At 43.8% G+C, this 23,286-nt stretch overlaps 1 protein-coding gene across 10 annotated transcripts in view; it reads right to left on the bottom strand.

Annotated features, from left to right (window-relative positions):
• CCDC91 (coiled-coil domain containing 91) overlaps positions 1–23,286 on the bottom strand; it is a 539,136-nt gene that overhangs the window by 72,461 nt on the left and 443,389 nt on the right. For 9 of the 10 annotated variants that reach the window (XM_060194578.1, XM_060194577.1, XM_007529921.3 and 6 more), the window contains one exon: positions 12,726–12,833. The exons of the other annotated variant lie outside the window; for it this stretch is intronic. In XM_060194578.1, coding sequence (XP_060050561.1) covers positions 12,726–12,833 — 108 coding nt within the window. The remainder of the gene's footprint in view (positions 1–12,725; positions 12,834–23,286) is intronic. 10 annotated transcript variants of the gene reach the window in all.

The raw sequence follows: 23,286 nt of genomic DNA, 5'->3' as shown, positions 1-23,286 counted from the left end.
CAGCAGTATAATAGCAAAGATTCTTGCCATATAATGAATGTAATTACCAGATAGCCTATGCTAAAGTGAAAATGAAGAAAAATATATGGGCAAAATTATCTGCTTCATTGTTATTTAATCTAAGCTTCCTTTTAAGAGGCAGTAGCACACCAGGTTAAGCACTCAAGGACCAGCGTAAGGATCTCATTTGAGCCCCTGGCTCTCCACCTGCGGGGGAGAGGGGGTTGCTTCACCACTTCACTGGTGGTGAAGCAGGTCTGCAAGGTGTCTTTCTCTTGACTTCTCTCTGTGCTACCCAACAACGACAGCAATAACAACGATAAACGTAGGCAACAAAAAGGAAAAAATGGCTCCAGGAGCAGTGGATTTCTATTCCAGGCAGGCACCAAGCCCTAGTAATAACCCTGGGGCTCAAAAAAAAAGAATTCTTACTATAGGCACCAAGTGGTGGCCACATGCTACAGTGCACAAGGACCTGAGTTCAAGCCCCCAGCAGTGGGGGAAGCTTCACTAGCCCTTATGTGTCTATCCTAAATTAATGGATTTGGTGTATTGCACCAAAGCAAAGGACTCTGAGGAGTGGGGCAGCTTTGATGATGAAAAGGACCTAGGCTGGTGTACCCATCTTTCATAGGGGGTGGAGAGATCTTACCTGTGTCAGCAGTTGTACTGTAAACATTAAAGCCCCACTGGGGGAGCTTCAGTCCTCTGGTGTCCTTTCTGTTGCTTGTACCTCTTTTGACACAGGGCTGTTGCTGGTCCTCTGCCAATGAATGCACAGCTCCTAATGGCCTTTTACTTTTCTTTTGGATACAGAGAGGCAGGCCTGCTGCACTCCTACATCTCTTGTGAAGCTTCCTCCCCACCCTCAAGGTAGAGACCTGAGACTTGGAGCATGGTGATGTGTACACTTTACCTGAGAGTGCCACCACTCAATCCATTTCTCTCCCTACCTGCAAAACTGCCTAGAGCAACAAAATCATTGCAGTGACAATAAAAACATGTTTACATTTTTAGTTTCAAACATGTATATTACACTTTCATTAGGCTGATGACACTGCTAAAATTTGATCTACACCTACCTAGAGTGGTTAGATATGAATGTCGATTTCTATTCATATACAAAGGACATAGAAATTACCACTTTGGGGGGGCTGGTCAGTAACACAGCAGGTCAAACTCACATGGCATGAAGTGCCAGGACTGCCAGGATCCCGGTTCAAGAACCTGGCTCCCCACTAGCAGTAGAGTCACTTCACAGGCCGTGAAGCAGGTCTGCAGGTGTCTCTCTCTCCCCCTCCTCTCTCCATTTCTCTCTGTCCTATTTAACAAACAGCAATAACAAGGACAACAAAATGGAAGAAATGGCCTCTAGGAGCAGTGGATTCACAACACAGACACCTAGCCCCAATGATAACCCTGGAGGCAAAAAAAAAAAAAAAAAAAAGACCACTTTGAACAAAACTATTAAGATTTACTTTTTATTAAAGAGATCTGACCACTGCTCAGAAAAGTGGTTCTGGGGGTGGAGACTGTGACCCCAGCCCTATGCCCCACTCAATAGCTATAACTGCAAAGGTGATTCAATTTCTACATGTTTTCTTACATCTATGTGAGAAAATGGAATCTTAAGGAAATCTAATGCAATCTTAAGGAAAGGCTTTGGTGCTTGAAAAGTGGATGTTTGTTGTAATCATCTATTCAATTTATACCTGACTTGCTGAAATTTACCAACCAACTCTGTAGCTTTATAGTTGACCAAAAAAAACAAAACAAAACAAAACAAAAAAAACCACCATTAGTGAAATGCTATAATCCATCCCACTTGGTAGAATAAAATTTGCATAATTTCTTTGGTAAAGATAGTGAAATGCAGTACAAAGGCTGACAAATGCCCAGAGCATTGCTTCTGACAGAAAGACTGTGCCCACTGGAAGCAAAATAAATATGTTAGCTTGCATTTCTTTTAATTCCTCAGGTATTATTTTCCATACCACCTGAACAGTGAAAACAGTTACACTCCCCCTCCAGAGACAGCTTTGTGTTTTTAAATTAAAAATTTCTCAAGTGCCCATCACCATGTGAGAGGACTCTGCAAGGGGAAGCTTCCTGAGCAGAGTGTTTCTCACTTTAAAGACAAAAAGGAAAGTATCCAATGGGTAGGAAGGATCACGCAGGCATGAAGCCCCACTGAAAAACCCAGGTGAAGAAAACAAAGATTAAAATCTTAATTTTTTAAAGGAGATTCTAGAAATGGTCTTCTGTTTCTCAGTCTTAGATCACACACAAGGGCCTCAGAGCATACAACAGTTTGCCTTAGTTCTTTGTACTTTTGTGCCGTTTCCCCTCCTGTATTTAAGGTGCCAAGACCACAATATTTTTCTGTTCTACAATTTAGAGTGGATGTACCAATCATCACCAGTCCTCTACCATCTATATGAATGCAGGGCACTGATACCCAACACCCCAAGTGTGATCAGACACACCACAGAGAGTAACTACACGGAAGTGAACCCAGGAAATTCTCTTCCACTCTACATACATTCTAGTTCAAAGTAAATCCTAAACAAAATGAAGTCTTGGGAGTCAGGCGGTAGCTCAGTGGGTTAAGTGCACATGGCACAAAGCTCAAGGATGGTGTAAGGATCCTGGTTCGAGCCCCTGGCTCCCCACCTTCAGAGGAGTCACTTCACAGACGGTGAAGCAGGTCTGCAGGTGTCTATCTTTTCTCTCCCCCTCTCTGTCTTCCCCTCCTCTCTCCATTTCTCTCTGTCTTATCCAACAACAACATCAATAACAATGATAATAATAACTACAACAATGGTAAAACAACCAGGGTAACAAAAGGGGAAAAAATGGCCTCCAGGAGCAGTGGATTCGTGGTGCAGGCATGGAGCCCCGGTGATAACCCTGGAGGGAAAACAAAAACAAAAACAAAACCGGCGTCCTGAAATGTTGGAATCCTTTTTTTAAAATTATATTTCTAAGTTCTTTCACATACTGACAATTTAAACCTACCCTACATACAGATAAAATACAGATCCTTAATAACTTCCTATCTATGATTATTTCTCATCTTTTAAAGCTGTGCAACAGCTTTCTAGATGAATGCCTGTCTACAATAAAGTTCAGTTTCTAAGAACTTATTCACATTCACAGTATGGAAATTTAAAAAAGAATGTAGCCAGATGCGTCTATATTATGATGATGCTAAATGATCTGAACAGATAATCCCAAAAAGTGTATGACTTCATATGAACAAAATTTTCTTGTTCATGAAAAACTTCATGAGTCACAGATTCCCTGAAAATAGTAATTTACAGGCAGATCCTGTCGTCTCCTCACATGAGTGATTCTCCACTGGAAAAGCCCTGGCGTATTCTCTGAGAAGCAGCAGGAGGAGGTAGTGGGAAGAGCCATGACTGAGCCACCTGGGCCAGGAAGTAACTAAGCTACTGGGATTTTTGCTTACTGTCAAGGAAAAATCACAATACAAATTCAACTTGAATTCGAAAAGGGTTATTTCTTATCAGTGCTTTGATCTGACTGGTATTTCATGGGAGTAAAAAGTGCATAGATCCCTGAGACTATACTGAAAGGAAGGAAAGATTGTTGCTATCTACACAGGCTGTATGGAGAAATGACAGACCATACAACTCACTGGCCAAGAGGAACTATTAAGGCTATTGAGAAAGCATAGTTACTGACAGTTTGTATTTAACAGAAGATATTTCATAAGCAACAAGAGACAGAATAGCATACCTCCACAGAAATCAACTGTTAGAAAATTTAATACAGTCCTGAAATATGTGAAAGTGATGGTCTAACACATCCTCATAAAGTATATAGTTTAAAGGTAGTAGAGACCATAGTGCATTGAAGACTAGAAGAAGAGAACAAAACATTTGTGTATATGTATGAGTATATCAAAACTAAAATGTAAATAGCAGCAATATGTTGGAAATGTACTAACTAAAACTGAACACTAACCAATTACAGATGCATGAAGGAAGGTTAAGATGTTAGCATCCAAGTAGTGTCAACTCTCCAGGGCAGGATGACAGAGAAGCTGAGACTCAACAGTTATTTATAAGTTCCCTGCCCCAAAGTTAGCATCCTTGATGCAGGCATGTCAGAATGAAACTGTCTCAGGACAAGCTACCCTGAAACACGGTCACTTGACATATTGAGTATTTTGAAGGCGAAGGGATTTGAGAAGCAACAGGGCCCAGGAGGATTATCTGGCAGCCTCTCCACAGTCCACACAGGCCCTGAGCCTCTTTCTAGTTAGAGTGCTCCCTCGCCTGCCCCAGAAGTGTCCTCTTGCCAGGTTACTGCCCTCTCACCAGCATTTGATCCTTTACTTATCACCAAACCTACTATAAAGACATTCAGATTCAACGGTTTCTATTCTTTTCCTGTGTTGAATTCTCTTGTCAGAGAATCTAGGAGGACAAGAGGAAAAACAGTTTCTTCCTTCTACAATAAGACTAGCTATTAAACCTTGATACCAAGCCTATCACATTTGTCTTACCTAGTTACAGAAAAATGCAATTAGTATTTGTTATTTAGAAGAGAAAAGAAAACAGTTTCAAAGTCAGTCAAGTGATTTCCCAAATTCTTAGGAAAACTGTCTGGGTGGGGGGACACAAATGCCAAATGCTAAGAAATTTAGCTAAGTCAACCCTAAACATTCTTTCAAAAGAGATTTTAAAAAGGGATTATTCATAGTGATGAAGTAAGCAAAGAAGTAGAAGACAAATATTGGGTGGTTTCACTCATGGGCAATACAGGAAATTGAAATGCTTGATGATGATGAAGATGGCTGAGGAGGAGGAGAAGAAATAGTAGCCAAACAGTCCCTAAGGCTTTGTGAGAACTGTGGAGGTTATCATTATTGGGGGGTGGGGGGGTGTCACAGGACTACACATGCTCAAGGGCCAAGTTCCTCCACACTTTGTACCTGGGCTCCAGCTGGACCATAGAGAGTGGCAGAGAAGCTGAGGACACTGAATTCTCATTCTCAAGAAAACTAGAAAGCTACTGTATTCTTGCTAAAGCATATATATATATATATATATATATATATATATATATATATATATATACACACACACACACACACACACACAAAGTTGCCTGTTTATTGATGAAATTAAAATACTACTAATTTCTTAAGTTTGTATCTTGTTCTTACTATCTCTTGTACCACTCTGCAGGAAAGTGAACACTATCATCAAGGAGTCCAAGGGTTTTTCTTGTGCAAAAATTGTGCCAAACCTTTTTTAAAGGACTTAAACAATACAGTACAAGTGTTACAGATAATAATCTAACAAACACATTAAAATAAAGCAGGAAAGTAGACAGAAAAGGAGGGGGAGGGCACATAGAATAGACAGGAAGATAGTAAATCACATAAGACAATTTTAAAACCACAAGACAGTAATTATCCACTTAGAATTAAAAACTAAAAAAGCAATCTTCCTACAACAAGCCCACTTTAAGCACCCAAATAGTTTAAAACCATAAGGTTCAACTATTAACACTAATAAAAAGAAAAGTGAAGTGACAATGTCATAATGGCCAGGGATCTGGGAGAGTGGCTAGAATTCCAGACTAAATCAAAAGCATGCGGTCCCAGAACTGTGAAATAGTTCTTTTGGATAGTATGCTGCTTTGTCCTGTGCATAACTGGATTCAATCCTGGCCACACAAAGGAACCTTGGTACTGTGTTCTTTTTCACTTTCTCTATTAAAAAAAAAAAAAAAAAAAGATCCTGAGTTTGCCCTGGCAATAAATGTACCAAAATTATACTCTAGTGTGTTCTTTTTTTCTCTCTCTCAGGTTAATAAATACCTTTAAAAAGATCATAAAAAGTGCATTTCACTGCAAATGACATCAGAGTAAAAGATAAAAGTTAGATGAAGGGGACAATGATGTCAAGTGTTTATATACCAAAGAGAAGGAGGAAAGAGAAGGATGTCAGAGTTATGGAGGGAAAGGGGAAACTAAACCATTACAGTAAAGTATTTCAACATCTGCTTCTCAATTGTCCCACAAGCAGAAAGAAAATCTAACAATTGCTGATTTAAACAGTACAAATGGTCTAAGAGCCACTGCAGAAGAACGGACATTCCTTTAAAATAGACAAGCCACACTTGCCAAGACTGGCCATGTTCTGGGCCATAAAACAGATCTCAAAAAGGTGTTTAAATCATATGAAGTGTGCTCTCTGTCTACACTGAAATGACATCAACAAAAGAAACACATCTGAAAAACCAAAATAAATAACATACTTCTGACTAAACCAAGGGTAAAGGAATCTAAGGGGAAACTTAAAAGTATTTTTAACTTACTAAAAATGAAAACACAACATCTGAATATGCAAACCCAAAGTAGTTCTGCAAAGTTATGTTACTGTATATATTTTAAAAGAGTTTCAATAAACCTATGCTTCTACTATTTTTTTAAATGAATCCACCACTGCCAGTAGCTATTTTTTACTGTTTTATTTTAATGGAGACAGAACTTGAGAGCTGAGAGGGAGATATAGAGTGAGAGAAAGAGAGACACCTGCAGGACATCACTTGTGATGCTTCACCCTATAGGTGGAGAGTGGGGGCTTGAACCTGGGACCTCTGCAAATGTGTACACACTAACTGGATGAGCCCCTTAAGCTGCGACTCTTAAGACAGCAGAGTAAGTGCAAGCTGGAACTGAATTAAAGAAAGCACGAAGAAACTCTGTTGAAGGTGCAGCCATAGAGGTCAGGGCCACAGTCCTCAGGCTGAGGGTCTTGGCCATCCAGAGACACAGGCTGTGTGTGTTAACAAAGTGGCCAGGCAGGACTCTGCCCAGGGCTACACCGTCTTGCAGTGTTGAAGGAGCACTGTGACTTGAAAGGCCTGAGACCCAACACCCCCACAGGAGGCTCTAAGTGTCCTAAACACCAGCATGTTCTCCGTCAATGGCAGGGCAGCCGCTGCTTCTGCGCTTGAAGTTGTCATCTCAAGTAGCCCACCACCCACCAATAATGCTGATGGAGGATCCCTTTCTCCTGGGGAAGACAGACTGACAGCTGGAAGGAAGTGCTGTGTCTGTGATTCTGATAACCTGGTGAGAAATTTTTTTTTTGTAGGCAGAATATCATTTCTAAAATACGAGTCTGGCCAATATCACTTCTCTAACTAATGTGTCTCAGTAGCACAGTTTCCTCCCGACACCAGAAGACAGGCACATTACAACCGTTCTGTGGCGTGAGGTGATCAGCAGTTGGCAAGGAGAGCCGCACTGTCTGAAGTGGCCAGCTCTCCTGCTGCTTCTCACAAACTGGGGGCTCAGCTCTGGCAGCAGTGAGCTCAGGAAGCCCAAGGGCGTCCCTCAGTGGGGCAGCATGCCTTCCCTGGCCCAGAGGGAGGGGAGATGGGTCCTTCAGTGTACATCCCTATGACTGTCTCCATTGGGGCCTATCATTCTACTCTGCAACCCTAACCCTAACCCTAACCCTAACCCTAACCCTAACCCTAACCCTAACCCTAACCCTAACCCTAACCCTAACCCTAACCTAACCCTACTCGGGCTACCTCCCCTGCTCACCAGGAGGATGGTGCTGTATTCACTGCTGTCTCCCTTCAATAAAGAGCCCATGCTGAGACAAGGTCTAACCAAAAGATTTGCCAGTATGTCAACAAAATAGCTCACCTAGATAGTGTACTGCTTTGCTGTGTGCACAACCCAGGTTCAAGCCAGCCACCACCACCCCCGCCCCTGCAATGAATGAAGCTTTGTTTTGCAACTCCACTCTCCCTCGCCTCTATCTTTAAATAATAAAAATCAGTCATAATTCAGATAGAAGTGGCCCTAAGGAACAAGTTCAGGATTTTTAAGGTTGATTTTATCCCCCTACTTAGAAGAAAAAAACAAAACAGAGCCTCATTCATGTGTGATTTCACTGCTCCAGGGCTGCTGTTTCTTTTGGACAGAGGCAGAGACAACACCACACCTGAGCTGCCCCAGGTTCCATGGCACTCCAATGTAGTGCAGGGGCTACAGCCTGGGCTGCACACATGACAGGATAGGGGCCCTCCTCAGGGAGTTACTCTTCTGGCCTTAGGTTAGTACAAGACAAAATTAAGAGTCCAAAAGAATGTACAGTTAGAAAACGAATGAGAGGGGGCTGGGTGGTAGCACAGCAGGTTAAGTGCACGGCACAAAGCACAAGGACTGGCATAAGGATCCTAGTTTGAGCCCCGGGCTCCCCACCTGCAGGTGAGTCGCTTCATGAGTGGTGAAGCAGGTCTACAGGTTTCTATCTATCTCCACCCCTCTCTGTCTTCCCCTCCTCTCTCCATTTCTCTCTGTCCTATCCAATAGCAGCAGCCAAGGGATGGGGCATGGGCTCCAGAGGGCACACCCAGCACTTCTCTGCACCAGTATGGACTGGCTTTTCCTTGAGTTAGTAATTTGGAAGCACACAGGGCTGAGCTCTAATTCCCATGGAGCCGCACAGCTGCTGTTCTTGTGCTAACTGCTCGTCACAGTTCATATGGCATCTTGGGTGACAGGGCCTGGGAAGCAAGTGTGGATCAGCATAGCCGTACTCTGATCTTAACTACTGTGTTTGGTCTGCAGGGAGGGAGAGAGACTCTGCCTCAGAGGTGCTCCCTCCACCCCTGACCTGCCCAGGCTCCTCAGTGCCCTACAGGGCTGGGGCGCTCTCCACTCACCTGAGCACAGGGCTCTTGCCATGTATCTGGGTTCCTTCTCATTTCAGCCATGCTTTGTAGTTTTCATTGTACAACTCTGGCGTCCTTGTTAAATTTACCCCATGGAATTCCATTAAGATGTTACTGCAGGCTGGGTGGTGGTACACAGGCTTCAGCACACATGCTCCCATGTGTGAGGACCAGGATTTGAGTCCCCATTCCCCACTTTCAGGGTGGAAGCTTGATAAGCAATGAAGCCAGTACTGCAGGTGTCTCTTTCTCCCTATCTCCCCTGCCCCTCTCAATTTCTCTGTCCCATCTAGTAATAAAAGGGGGGGGAAAAAGGCCACCAAAAGTAGTGGATTTGTCAAGCAAAATAGTAATGATAATACACTATACTCTTGGGGGTTGGGTGGTGGCACAGTGGATTAAGCGCATGTGGCGCAAAGCACAAGGACCAGCATAAGCACCCAGTTCCCCACCTGCAGGGGAGTCACTTCACAGGCGGTGAGGCAGGTCTGCAGGTGTCTATCTTTCTCTCCTGCTCTCTGTCTTCCCCTCCTCTCTCCATTTCTCTCTGACCTATCCAACAATGAACATCAACAATGGCAATAATAATAACCACAACGAGGCTACAACAACAAGGGCAACAAAAAGGGGGGGAAAATGGCCTCCAAGAGCGGTGGATTCGTGGTGCAGGCACCAAGTCCAGCAATAACCCTGGAGGAAAAAATAAATAAATGAAAAATAAACTATACTCTTGCTAATTGATTTTTCCTTATTCATAAAAATAAATAGCTATATAAATTATTCATCGATACATAGAAACAAGTGACTTTTGTGCTACCATTTTAATCTGCAATTTTGCTGAATCATCTACTAGTTGTGCTGTTGGTAGCTCGCAAGAAGGCATAGCAAGAGAAAGACAAGTCCCGACAGCTAACATCATGCCGGTGGACTAGGAGTATTATCTGGCAAGATGGTGTCAGAGTTGGGAATAGGACTCGAAAGCTGGATCAGGGCAGAGAGTAGTACTCAAATATGAGAAAAGTATTTAAGTACCATTAACTGTAAACCCATCAATCTGACCTAGGGCCCATTCATATTTAGCACAGGAGCCTGCATAACCTCTGCATCTGTCAGTCTGAGCTCGCATTCTGTGGTCACAGCTAAGAACATTCTATGCTGCACTCATTTCAGCACCCGTCTTCCTCAAGTGGAAGAGTAGATTAACCCAGCCTCCCTTCTTAGGAAAGTCATGACCCCTTGGAATATACCTAAAATAGACATCCTAGCTTCTTCCACATGAAGACCCCAAATCTCATCTGCTATATTTCTACCTTTAGGTTCCTGATTATTAAACAATTTGTTCTGCTTTATAGTGCTTTTTAATGCTTTTCAGCCACCAAGTTGTAGATGCTACCATGACACCAACCTGACTTCCCTAGGCAGATAAGGTATGTATCCACCTGTCACCGTCCATGTCTACCAGAGGAGCAATTATAGAAGCCAGAACTCCCACCTTCTGCACCCCATAAAGATCTTTGGTCTTTCCTCCCAGAGGGATAAAGAATAGAGAAACTTCCAATGGAGGGTAGGGGATATGAAACTCTGGTGGTGGAAATTGTGCGGAACTGTCCTCATACCAAAATCTTGTCAATTATTAAATCACTAATAAAAAAATTAAAGAAAAGAAAAAGACAAGTCCAATATGGGATCACAAGGAAGGAGGCAGCACACAAGCAACCAGCTACATATAAAAGATTTAGAAGTGTGGACATTTGCAAGCATAACCACCTTCCTGACTTCAGCTAACAAAGGGAAATAGCTGAAAAGGCCTGTCAGTAGTGCAATGAGTTAAGTGCAGGTGGTGCAAAGCACAAGGACCAGTGTAAGGATCCTGGTTCAAGCCCCCGGCTCCCCAACTGCAGGGGAGTCACTTCACAGATGGTGAAGCAGGTCTGCAGGTGTCTTTCTCTCCCCCTGTCTTCCCCTCCTCCATTTCTCTCTGTACTATTCAACAATAAGGACATCAGTAACAACAACAACTACAACAATAAAACAGGTCAACAAAAGGAAATAAAATATTTTAAAAAAAGAATAGAGAAGCTATCAGTGGAGGGGATGTGATAAGGAGTTCTGGGGGTGGGAACTGTATGGAAATGTATATCTCTTATCCTATAGTCTTGTCAATATTTCCATTTTATAAATAAAAATTAAAAGAAAAGAATATCCTCTGCAGCCACAAGATAGCTTATGCAGTTATGCAGAGACTCATGCCTGAGACTTCAAAGTCCCAAAGACTTCAATCCTCTGCACCACCATAAGCCAGAGCTGAGCAGTGTTCTGGTAAAAATAAATAAATAATTTATTTTTTTAAAAAATTCAGCCCTGCATCCACTCAGCCTCCATGCAAAAACCCATTCTGTGGTGACTATTCTCTTTATAGTTCACTTAAACTCAATGGTTTGGGGAAAAGAGACCAATTTGATTTGGTAAATGAGGCTACAGTAAATCTAAAGTAAGATACACAAAGCCAATCATGAGGCCAGAAAGCATGCAAACACTCCATCCAGGACACAAGTCTTGGTGACTGTTTGCCTTTGAGACATGCAGCAAGCGACTGCTGTCCAACACATTCACAGCCAAGAAGACCGTGACCTGGAGCCCTGATACCCAGTTACTCAGTAAGACAGTCCCAGAGATACTGCAGCATTAGCACCTCTAAGATTGTGGGGAAGCACTGAATGGGAACCCTGCACTGAAAGCTCGAGGGGAGTGGCCCACCCCACTCCACCATCCCGGGAATCTGCCTGCTGAGGCATCTGCTGGTACACATCCCTCTGAGTCTTCAGCCAGCAACCTGCCTCCACTCACTGCTGTGCACCAGGTACGCTGGAAGCAGACAGCGTGCATTTGCTCGAAAAGATCTGTGCTGTGGACCTGATGCTGTGGTCCCTGATGCACATTTTAGGGTGTTCTAGACACCCAGCCAGAGGCCCAGCTCCCTAGGCAACAGGGCAGCAGTTCCTAAGGCTTCATCAGATGAAGGGCCACAGTGGCTGTGAGTCTCAAGGGGCCCTCTGCAAACTGGCAGGAAGCTTGGCTGGGTGCTCTGTCACTGCCATGCCAATAGTTCCACACAGGACTACACTGTCATGCCAGTTCCTGGGCAAAGACAGCATGGGCCCCAGTCCCCAAGCAGCCCTCAGCACAGTGGAGGCCAAGCTTGGCCTTGGGCCCTGCACACAGCAGAACAGGTGCTGTCCCTAGTGAGCTTTGTGCTGGTTCCCAAGCTTGAAGTCATTAAAAACATGGCTGAGAACTACTTGCATCCATCACATACACTGTGACACATCTGTAAATGCTTCCCAAATGCTTGCTTGATAATGTCCGTTCGCTCATTCCCAGACACTAAATCAAGAAATCAAGTGGACAGAAGCAGTGCCTTGTGGATTGAAGGGTGGCTCAACTCAAGTACTTTCAAGTGGATATTCAGGTGCTGAGGCCGGGAAGTGTGATAGCTCAGCAGGCAGAGCACGGGCCCTGCACACCTCAGCCTCCTGCTTTGACCTGGACATGCATGCTAGATGCGTATCTCTAGCTCACCCCCATCCTTCCTCCTCTGCCATGTGAAACCTTCTAACTCATGTAAAATAAAATGACCTTGGTAATTTTTCTTAAAAAAACCAAATATTGCTTTTAAAGTTCATTCCACTAAAATCAGTTTAATGCCATAATAGACTTAGCCTCTTTTCTTCTGCTATTAGACATTATAATCCAGAAATTGCCTTAAAATTGTCATGAACTTGGGGACACCTACATATTTTAAACCATTATCCTATTTTTAGTTTGCCATAAAATCCCCAGACTTAACGCTGAGTTTATATAAGTGTATTTTTTCCTCCAAAATCCAAGGAAAGTAAATGGCATGAAACTGAATAAATAGTTGTAGGGCTCCCCAGGGAGCAGAGTCAGAAGAAAAGTATAAACACATAATAGATGTGCAGTCTTATTACCTGGGCGTTTAACAACTCCTCACACTTGTGTGCTTGTTTCTCAATTGCAGAGATGTACTGTTTCTCAATAGCTTCGACTTGTTGCTTAACAGAAGACTGCAGTAGTGCCTGGAAATAAGCGAAAAGAAAGCGATGGGACACAGGGGCAGCTTGGACTCTGTCCTTATGGCCGTGCCTGTCTGGAAGCCGACACATGGCTGAGCTACAGGGCACACTGGTGAGCACTGAAGCACATTCATGCGCAAGATGCACGGCCCTCAGGCACAGCTTTTCCCACTGCCAGGCTTCTTGGCTTAGACGTTCCCTCCACACACCTTCCTTACAAAGGCCAAGTCATAGGAAATGATAAAGGGGAGGGAGGGGTGGGGGAAGTTCTGCTAAATGTAAATTCAGTTCAGCAAAGACCACACAGGATGAGGAGTGTATCAAAGCTGCTGGAAAAGAGAAAAAAAAGAAAGAAAGAAAGAAAGAAAGAAAGGAATAAAGAAAGAAAGAAAAAAAAAGAAGAAAGAAAGAAAAGCCAGACATATTTCACTGGCTGACAAAACTCCACATCCTCTCGGCACACTGCAACATCCCACGGGCCAAGCATGATCTTCAAGACCACAAGTCAAGTAGAAGCAGATGGAAACTCTGAGCAATGTCAAACATAAGAGAACGGCCCCCAGGAAGTGCACGCCCCTAAGGCGGAAGATGGTGGTGGGTCAAGGTGTGGCATCAGAATCCCTGTCCCCATCAAACGCAGGGAGGCCGAAGAGGCCGGGAACAGACAGGCTCTGCTCTGGGGGCATGTGCTGCCTACTCTCTCCCTTCCTGGAGAGGCTTGGAAAATTAGCTTTTCCCGTTTTTTTTTTTTTTTTTTGTTAAAGTACTATATGCTGTAGTTACCATGTTCCCAATATTACCTTACATGCTATTTATAAACCTTAAGACATTTAAAAATATGCACTCAACCCCTGTGCATAAGAACTCTTTAACAAACACCCTATTTTTAAAGGTCTATTTGGATAATAAACTACTCATAATCAAAATAGTAAGTTGAAACAGACACATGTCTTATAGAAAACAGACCTTTGGCACATTCACCAAGAAAAGAAAAGTAAGCCAAATCTCTTAAATAATCTCAGTTTTGAAAATAGATTTACTTGGTTGAAAACAACATGCATTAAGAAGCTAAATAATTGTGCATGCCTTTTGAAAAACTGAAACAAGAAATATTTTTAAAGCCTCTGGATGAGTTTCAAGTGTACAGGTAATTAACTTCCCTTTGCAAACACTAGCCTATCTGTGGAAGTTACCTTGCTGATAACTTAATGGTCTTCTCTCTGAATGGTCTTCTCTCTGGAGCTGCAGAACTGCTAGTGACTTAGTGAAAGAAAACAGAACTTAAAGAGAAAAGAAAGCTGCTTCCGCTCCTTACTGTGTGTCCACTGAAGCGTCCACGATGATCCGTCTGCATAAGGCCACAAACTCTGAAGCTGACTACACAGTACAAAGCTCTGAGTTATAGTTGGCAATGCACAAGGTACTATTTGCTGAACTTCAGAAAACGGGAGCAGCATAGTTAATAGGCAGTTACTTCCCTTGTGTATCTTTATATCTTTTTAGAGAGAAAAAAAATACCATTTGGAGGGACAACTTGGATATGACAGGACTGTTTTGCTTCGTGGAGAGAACTGTTTTCACGACCCTGCTTGCCATGTTTCCAAATAATCCCACAATTTCAATGCCCAGTTGTGATTTAAAGTAATGATATGCTTTGGGGAGAAAGGCAAGTTAATGAGATGCAATGGTGTTTTCTCACCATAATTATGAAACGGGGTGGAACAGTAGTTTCTCCTCCCATGACTGAGTTGACCGCTACTTGCTCAGTTCCCCCAGTCTGACTGGGAGTACTGGGGCAGAGTCAAAGCCAGGCAGCCTGAAGCAGAGCTGCTCACATCCCACAGACTTTCCCTGCCCCCCAACCCCCACCAATGACTTAAGCCCAAACATGATGGAAGGTCCAGGAGGGCGGTCACTGGACACAAAGACTGCCCTGGGGTCAGTCTGTGGAGGATGGCCAGCATGCAGGGTATGGGCGGTGGGGGAGGAATCTCAGACCCGCAGCAGGTGGTGCCCAGTTCAAATGGACATGGTGGAGAAGGCGGAGAAGACAGAGAGCAAGCTGGCCCAGAGTAAGGCCAATGGTACTCACAGTGAGCTCGCTAGTGCTACTGTGTCGGGGAAAGACACCTGACAGTGAGTGGCAGCCATGATGGGGCTCAAACACAACTGGTGCTCCCACCTGATTCTGTGGCCTGAGCTGTCATTATACCCTGGCATGACACAGTATGCTCAGAGCTATTACCTCATAGCAATAACTCATAGCTTAGCTCCTTCTGTCTAGACATTAAAAACATAAGGAGATGTCCCCAAGGCCTTATAGAACAAGTATAGGGTTTAGCAGAGAGCTGTTCCTCCATCAGCTATTATGAACTATGTACAAAGCATGGGAAGCATTCAGACTCTCCCAGATAGAGACATTTAAACAAACCTGTACACAGCACTGTGTGATGGTAAAAATGCTACCAAAGGCAAGGAAGGAAGGTTCTTTGATTTTCTACCTATTTTCAGCTTCCACATCAGTTCTCTTAGAGCTTTTCTATATCTAGAGGATTTAACTCAGCTTGAGAAAAATTCTATCAGAGTGTGCCCTTACCATGTGTGAAATTCTGGCTTCAAACCCTGGCACGACATGGAAGCCACGGACAGCACTGGGGGATCTCCATGGACGGCAGGTTGGTGTGGAGGGGTGTGCTTTCTCTCTGTACTGCTCAGCCACCCTCCTGCCTCTCTCTGGGTTCACAGGGGGCAGGGCCTGGCTGGCCAATAGGCAGTATTCCATATGTGTGAGGTCCTGAATTCACTCTCTGGTAGTGCACTTAAAAATTAAACTAATTGAGGTGAAGAAAGCTGTTGTTTCTCTAGCAGGTGGACTGTATCTCACTCATCTTGAGGCAGGACACATAACTGCTTGCACGGAGCCTGTGCTCACCGGACACTAGAAAGCTGTCCACTCTGGTGCTCTGGTGATGAGTGGTGATGGCTCTGCTGACATTTAAAGAAAACCTCATAGTAGGGGTGGAGCCAGCACTCATGGGAGACCCTTCAGCTGAAACAGAGCAAGCTCAGTACCCAAACTTGTCACTGAGCACATTTAATCCTTGTCCAAGATCTCGGCTTTTTTAAGGCATTAGTTCAGACTAGAAGTGTCCATTTCTATTTCACAGGATAATTTTGAAATTAGTAAGACGAGTGGAGGACTACAAAGTTCTTGGAAGGAAATGTATGTCATAAGTTTAACAATTATGAGTTCACAGAAAACAGAGATATTAAGTCAAAAACCATCCCATGCCCCAACATAAGTGGTAGATGGATTATATAGTGGGGATGAATATCGACTGGAATTTCAATGAACAGGTGAGGAGCATCAGAGTGGACAGTGCGAAGCATGCTGACCACTGTCCCAACAGACCTGCCCTTCTCCTCTCTTGAAACAGGCTGCCTCATAGGTCTGATTCCAGCTTTGTCAAATTAAACAAACTTTCCAGATATATAGGCCAGGTGTGTCTAAAGAACCATAATAAGATGACTTTTTCTGAGAGGCCAGAACACTGCTGGGCTCTGGCATGTGGTGGTGCCAGGGATGAGAGTTAATCTGTGATTTCTAGGATACACAAGTCCTGTGCTCCACCAATGAGCTGTCTTTCAAGTCCTATTTAGATTGCTATAAAAGTTTTTTAAAAAAAGCATCACTGTTTCATGAAAAAGTCATACTTTAAGGGAGTAAGTATGAAGCAAGGATATGTAGTGAAATGTCCACGGCACTCGGGGCTAGGAGAGCCCTGTGGGGGCTCCCACGGCCCCTCAGCAGCGCCCAAGATGGAGGATTCAGGACTCCAGAAAATTCACACATGGATTCAAGGCTATCTCTGTGTCAGAGACTTTAAGCAGGCGTCTGCAATTTGATTTATTACTTTTAACACCTCCAGACAGTGAAGGTAGTCTAATTTTATGAAAAGCATTCTCCCTCCATGAAGAACTGGTGAGGATGTGAGTATGTAACACTGATTTCCTTGGGGTAGAAATTTGTCAAGAGGCCACCATACATGAACTTTTTAAATCCCACCAGAGCCCTGCTCAGCTCTGGCTTATGGTGGTGCTGGTGCTTTAGGCAAGGAAGTCTTTCTGCAAAACCATTATTTTATCTCTACAGCCCACATGAACACTTTTTTTTTTTTACTTAGTAGGATGAAGAGTGATTGATCATCCTTTTTGGACACGAGGGAAATGAATGCTATTATGAACTAACCGAGTGCCCTGACAGAACAGCCTCAGGCCCACCGCACCTGGCCATTCATACACAAAGGGCACCTCACATCACTGACCTGTTGTCTCTCCACTTCACTGTGAAAAGACTAGCAATGAAGACTATGGGAATGGAGGCGTGGCTGCTCACCGACCTAGGTTCCAAGTGTTGTTCCTTGGGCAGTCTCATGGCTAATCCAGGCATCTCTTATCATTTGGGTCTGAAGCATCAATCTACAGTTTTGCTGGGTGGTAGGTAAGAGTGAGAAGTGGCAGTGACAGAGACTGACAATATTTAGTTAAGAGCTCTGAGCACTGCACTAGCCACTCCTTGAGGTGCAGGCATGGCTGTGTGACAAGAAGTCCAGGCTGCCTCTGAAAATGATAGAAAGACATTTTAGGAGGTTTTGTTGGGATTTGAAAAGATAAGATCATTAGGACTTGACCTGGAAAGGAGTTTTGAAAGTACAGTCTAGAGGGTGGGGGAGATAGTATAATGGTTCTGCAAAGAGACTCTTCATGCCTAAGGCTCCAAAAGTTCTAGGTTCAATCCCCTGGCACCACCATAAACCAGAGCTGAACAGTGCTCTGGAAACACAAACAATAACAAAAGCCCTGGACTTAAGGTGGGGGTAAATAATGTAATAGTTACACCAAAAGACTCTCTTGATTGAGGCTCCAAAATCCCAAATTCAGAGTCCCTGGCACCACCATAAAGCAGAATTGAGCAGTGTTCTGGTGAAAAAAAAAAAAAAAAAAAAGCTGGCAGGAGCCAGGCACTGTCCAAGCCCTGAGCTCCACCTGGGGCAGAGGGGGCTGTGTGTCCCCCCAACAGGGGAGCATCTGCTGTCTCAGAAGTGACAGTGATAAACTTGGTTTTATGTCTTTTTAGAAAATAGAACAGACACAATCACCTAAAATTATGGAAAAAATGGATTAAGAACAAAAGCTCCCTCCTTACATTTTCCTTCCCTCCTTTCCAGAGGAGCGGCAGGAGCCGGGTCACACTGGGGCTGCTGGGATCCACCCAGTGCAGATGTCAGGCCCGGGGAACCACGTGGTCCCTTATGTCCTGCTGTGGCTGCCTCAAGGTGCTCTAACCAAGAGGGAAAATGCTGGAGGAAGGGTGTAGGTCTAAACAGGGACACTCAAACCTGCCCAGCCGTGCTGTCAAGTGGGAGCCAGAGAAAACCTTCGGGACAGAAGCAGTCCCTCCTGCTTGCCTTGTTGTTAAGGGATTCTAGTAACATAAGAGTTGTTACCTCAAACACCACAAAAGTCTCCCAGTGAAAATTTCTTTTGTGCCATAGACAACACATTAAAATTAAGAAGTTTCTAAAATTAAGTCCAGTGGAGACTCTGCATGTCTGCTTTCCAGATATTTTAAACTCCTGAAAAGCTGCCACCAGTCTCCCCTTTGGTGCCACAGCAGGCTCCTGTGACTGAGGGTAAGCTTGAGGAGCTGCAATGTCAGTGGGAAAGAGGGAGTTATCTGAGAGGAAGATTCTGACTCAATCCCTTCAGAATCTTGCAGGACCAAGTGCGGCACCTGACTATGAAACACTCAAGGCCTAACCACTTGTTTTCTAAAATATGAAACACCACGGAAAAAAGAAGTCACAGAGACATCAGAAATCAGCCAACCTAGCTTCCTTGCAAACTACTCCTCAGTCAGGGGTTCAGGGATGTGGGATCAAGACCTTGTGTTTCTCTGCATCAGAAGCCTGATCCAATGGCTGCACAGAGAAAACTTTCTTGTCTGCCCTGATGAAGGAATTGAGTCTCTTCACTGAGAATTCAGGACAGGACTGTCCTCAGAGTTTGCTGCTCTTTGAGAAATACATTCCTCACTTTAGCATAAGATTCATCTGATATGAAATCAAGACTAACATGGCTTTTAAAAATATCTTTCATTAGTGATTTAACAATGACTGACTAAATTCTAAGACATTCAAAAAGGCTGAGATTGTATCACTTGGAACAAGATGGGTGGGACTGGAGGTAATTACGCTAACATTGTTTTTTAAGTGACTGAAACTAGACCATTAAAGGCATAAGAATTCCTCCAAATTAATGGTATTCCACTCACTGAACATAGATCCCAACATGGATTAGCAAAGAACTTTTATCTATCGTCAGAGGCCACTAACCTTGAGAGATATGTGAGATTTCATTTCAATCAGTTTTCTCAGAGATCAAATTATCCTTTATGCTTTCATTTTGATCACAAAGAGAAAAGTGCTGTGACCTTATTTGACGTAGTAATTGTGTTCGTTTCCATTGAGGAACTGACATATGCTGCACAAGTGCTCTGGGGGTGATCAGGCACCCCTCAGCCACTTGCAGTGTGAAATTCATGGCCGGGGGTGGGGGTGTGTGGGTTCTGAGTACCTGTTCCTCCCTGGGGGTGAGGAAGGATTTCATCATTCCTAGTAGCCTGGACTAGGGTGTCCCAATGGCTCTATCACCCACAGTATTCCAGCTGTACAAATAAACCAGTTCAAACTCCCAGACAACTCATCTTATGACTCTTGCTTTTGACTCTATGGACTAGATCAGACAATGCTGCAATGTTGGGGGAGGAGGATTCCTGTCATAGTCAGCCCACTCCCCATCAGAAACATGGCCATTTGAAGCAAATGATTTCACCTCAGAAGAAGACAGGGCCTGACTCCGAGAACAGAACAGTGACATTTCATTTTCACTCTCCATACTCACACACGACTACATTTGAATAAGTTTGATAGACTGGGAAAAAATGCATTCTCTTGAAGAGTAGTCAACCTGATTTGGGTCACCATGGAGACAGAATTTTCCCTAATGATGGAGGGCACTCAGAACAGCCTGGAAAGGCACACAGCTAAGCAGAAATCTACAATTAATCAACAGTATGTGTTGGAATATAACTGTATTAATGAAATGGTCAAGTCTCATCAAACCTAGTCACAAATATTCTGAGAGGATATAAAAAGGAATCTGTGAGGCCTGGGAGGTGGCACAGAATGATGCTCTGGTTCTCTTTCTTAAGTAAAAATGATCCATAAACAGTTAAAATGCAGTGGAAGCAGAGAACATAAAGGCTCTGCAAAGAGATTCTCATGCTTGAAGCTCCAAAGTCCCAGGTTCAGTGCCCCTGCACCACCATAAACCAGAGCTGAGCAGGGAAAATCTGGTTAAAAAAAATTAAAGTGCAGTTTGAAAGGTATGCCAGGGCCAGGCCAGTGGTGCACCTGGTTAAGTGCACACAGTAATATGTACAAGGACCCAGGTTCAAGCTTCCATTCCACACCAGCTTCAGGGATGCTTCACAAGTGGTGAAACAGGTCTGTGGGTATCTATAGTCCCCTCTCCCTCTGTCTAGCGATTGGTTTAGAACTAACAATTCTCTCTCAATTTGTCTCTGTCCTATCAAATAAAATAGAAAATAGGGGGGAGAGAAAAAAAATGGCTACCAGGAAGTGCCAACACAGTCCCTGCAATAACCCTGGAGGCAAAAAAAAAAAAAAAAAAGAGAATAAAGAAAGGTATGCCAAAAGCAGGTCTTATATGTGTATTAAGAAACAACTAAGTAGGGGAGTCAGGCGGTAGAGTAGCAGGTTAAGCGCACATGGCGCAAAGTGCAAGGACCAGGCTGGTGTAAGGATGCCGGTTCGAGCCCCCGGCTCCCCACCTGCAGGGGAGTCGCTTCACAGGTGGTGAAGCAAGTCTGCAGGTGTCTGTCTTTCCTCCTCTCTGCATTTCTCTCTGCCCTATCCAACAATGATGACAACAGTAACTACAACAATAATAACTGCAACAATAAAACAACAAAGGCAAAAAAAAGAAATAAATATTTAAAAAAAGAAACAACTAAGTAAATAGACCTCTATTCACTATACAGCTTTTATCTTTGAAGGTACTTTCCTGCACCAGGAATTTGTCCTCAAAGCAGCATGAAGCCTTTCCCCACCTCTCCTCTATCAGCCTTATGATAGTCACAATATAAAGGCAAGTCTTAAATCTATAATAGGGCAAGTTTTCTTAAAGGTTTCCAGGGCCTCTTGGTTTTGGCCTGGCTGGAAAGACCACAAGAATAGCATTGCATGCAAAATTTTGGCTGAGTCCAGGCACTCACAGGCACAGGAAAACTATCAAACCTTTCTTGGTCCTCTACTGAGGTTAAGTTTGGTAGGAGGGATAAGACTGGACAAGCCAAGTTGTTAGATCCAAACCAATCACTAGTATCTAGGATGTTGTTAGGCCAAACTCTACTGGCAACAGCAAACATCTTTATTTGTCCAGGAAAAAATATGATCACACAATAAAAGCAGAAATTTGTAAGAATCCTTATTCAATCAACAACTACAGCTATAAATTTATTTCATACCTTTGGATTAATAAAGTGGTGGAATTAAGAATAAAGATAGGGCAGTTCTCACATCTTTTAATTTTATAGCTCCCCTCTGCACAAAAAACCCAGCAAACTCTAATCAAGGGAAAAAATCTCAAAGAGAGAAACAATGTTGTCTCCCCCTCCTTGGACCAAAACTTTATACAATACAAGTAATTCTACACCCTGGGAAAAATCAGTCTCCTAAATGTACTATGTTCTCCTTATAAAGCAGTACAAACAACTCAAGAGATCAAATAAAATGCTAGCAATTGAATGTTTTTTGAGAAATGGAATACAGCAGGTCACGTGATTCCCCCAAGTTGGTATTTGACACACTATGAATCTCTCAACCTCAAAGCAATCCTCACCAAAAGGTGTGAAAGGCATATTGATCCTTCACAGGACATGTGCAGAGGATCAGAAGATAGACAATAGTTAGCAAGGTTGGCTAGCAAGAGAAATGAATGTATCAAGAATGTTAAGAACATTTCAGAATAACTAAAGTTCATGGAGCAGTTTCTCATAATTTTCCTCTATAAGTTGCAGAAAATTTGTGTGCAGAGTAAGTTAAACTCTGGTGTATCCAATTCAACACTCTGACACTTCACTGTAACAGTGAAAAGAACGTATATAGGACAGAAAATTGTCCTTATAAAATGCTTAGTCTTTACCCAAGAAAGTCAGTGCATTCCTTCCTTTCTCAATAAAATAACTGAATATTTGTAAGCACTACTCATGTGTCTATCAAACTTTGCTGGGAAATTATGCCGATGCAGTCACATCTACCATGTTGTCTCCTCAAGCTACTGCTAGTTGCCGCGAGAGTTGGGACATTCTCGGAGTGCCTGTTCTGCCATGTTATGCCCTCAGGGCATTGTCTATATCCCCGCGATATCCGGAGTGCTTTGGTTACTCCTCCCCCCTCCCATTCTCAGAGAGTTATCATCCTATCCTGGAGTGCTATGGTTACTCCTCCCCCTTCCCATTCTCGTGAAAGCTGCTCCTATAAAAGCCTTTCTTCTTCCACACCTCTCTCTCTTGCCAGCGCTTCACTCCGGTGTTCAGACACAGGAAAGGTTACTGCGTGAGGCAGCCATTTTCGCTACCTCCACGTGGCCCAACCTGCTTCTCTAGCACCCAACTCTGAGGTGCCAGCGCAAATAAAGATTTGTGTTTCCTCTTCGCTCCGGACCCCCTCTCTCTTCTCCGCGGCCCGCGCACAACAACATCTGGCTCAACAACATCTGGCGCTCAACGTGTCCCGCACTCACGCCCAGCCTGAGGTCCAGAAAGGCCGCCCAGACACAGGTAAGTGGCATCCACCCGCCTCTGTGGCCCCGCGTTTCCCTCCACCATGGGAATGTTTTCGTTTTATGAGGAGGTGTCCCAGTTATTATCTCCTTCTGCCCTGGGACAGATTCGCGCTCTCACAGATGGTTTAATTTTTGCTACCCCTTGGATTTTTATAACTGTGGTTGCCACTTACAAGGTATGTACAATGTGGTCTGCCATGAGGATAAGTGACCTTGAGGCTGAGATACGAGAGTTAAAGCACATGTGCTTAAGACTCAGATGCCCTCAGCGATCAGCAGATAGACCCAGAACTTCCGTTCCCACAGACATGTACACGTGTTCGGAAGCTCCTCCTCCGACCCCGCCCCCTGCCGCCCAGGGTTCAGCTTCTCCTGAGATTCAAGAGTTAAGAGATATGTGCTTACAACCTAAATGCCCTAAGCGATTTGCAGTCAGCACCCAAACTTCTGTCCCTGCATACACGTGCTCAGTTCCTTCTGCAGCTTCCATGACCCCTTCACCCGCTGTCCCTGCAGACACGTGTTC

The sequence above is a fragment of the Erinaceus europaeus genome, chromosome 7, assembly GCF_950295315.1.
Source record: "Erinaceus europaeus chromosome 7, mEriEur2.1, whole genome shotgun sequence".
In the NCBI taxonomy this organism is placed as follows: domain Eukaryota; kingdom Metazoa; phylum Chordata; class Mammalia; order Eulipotyphla; family Erinaceidae; genus Erinaceus; species Erinaceus europaeus.
The sequence above is the reverse complement of the archived record's forward strand: the minus strand, read 5'-3'. Positions and strand labels throughout refer to the sequence as shown.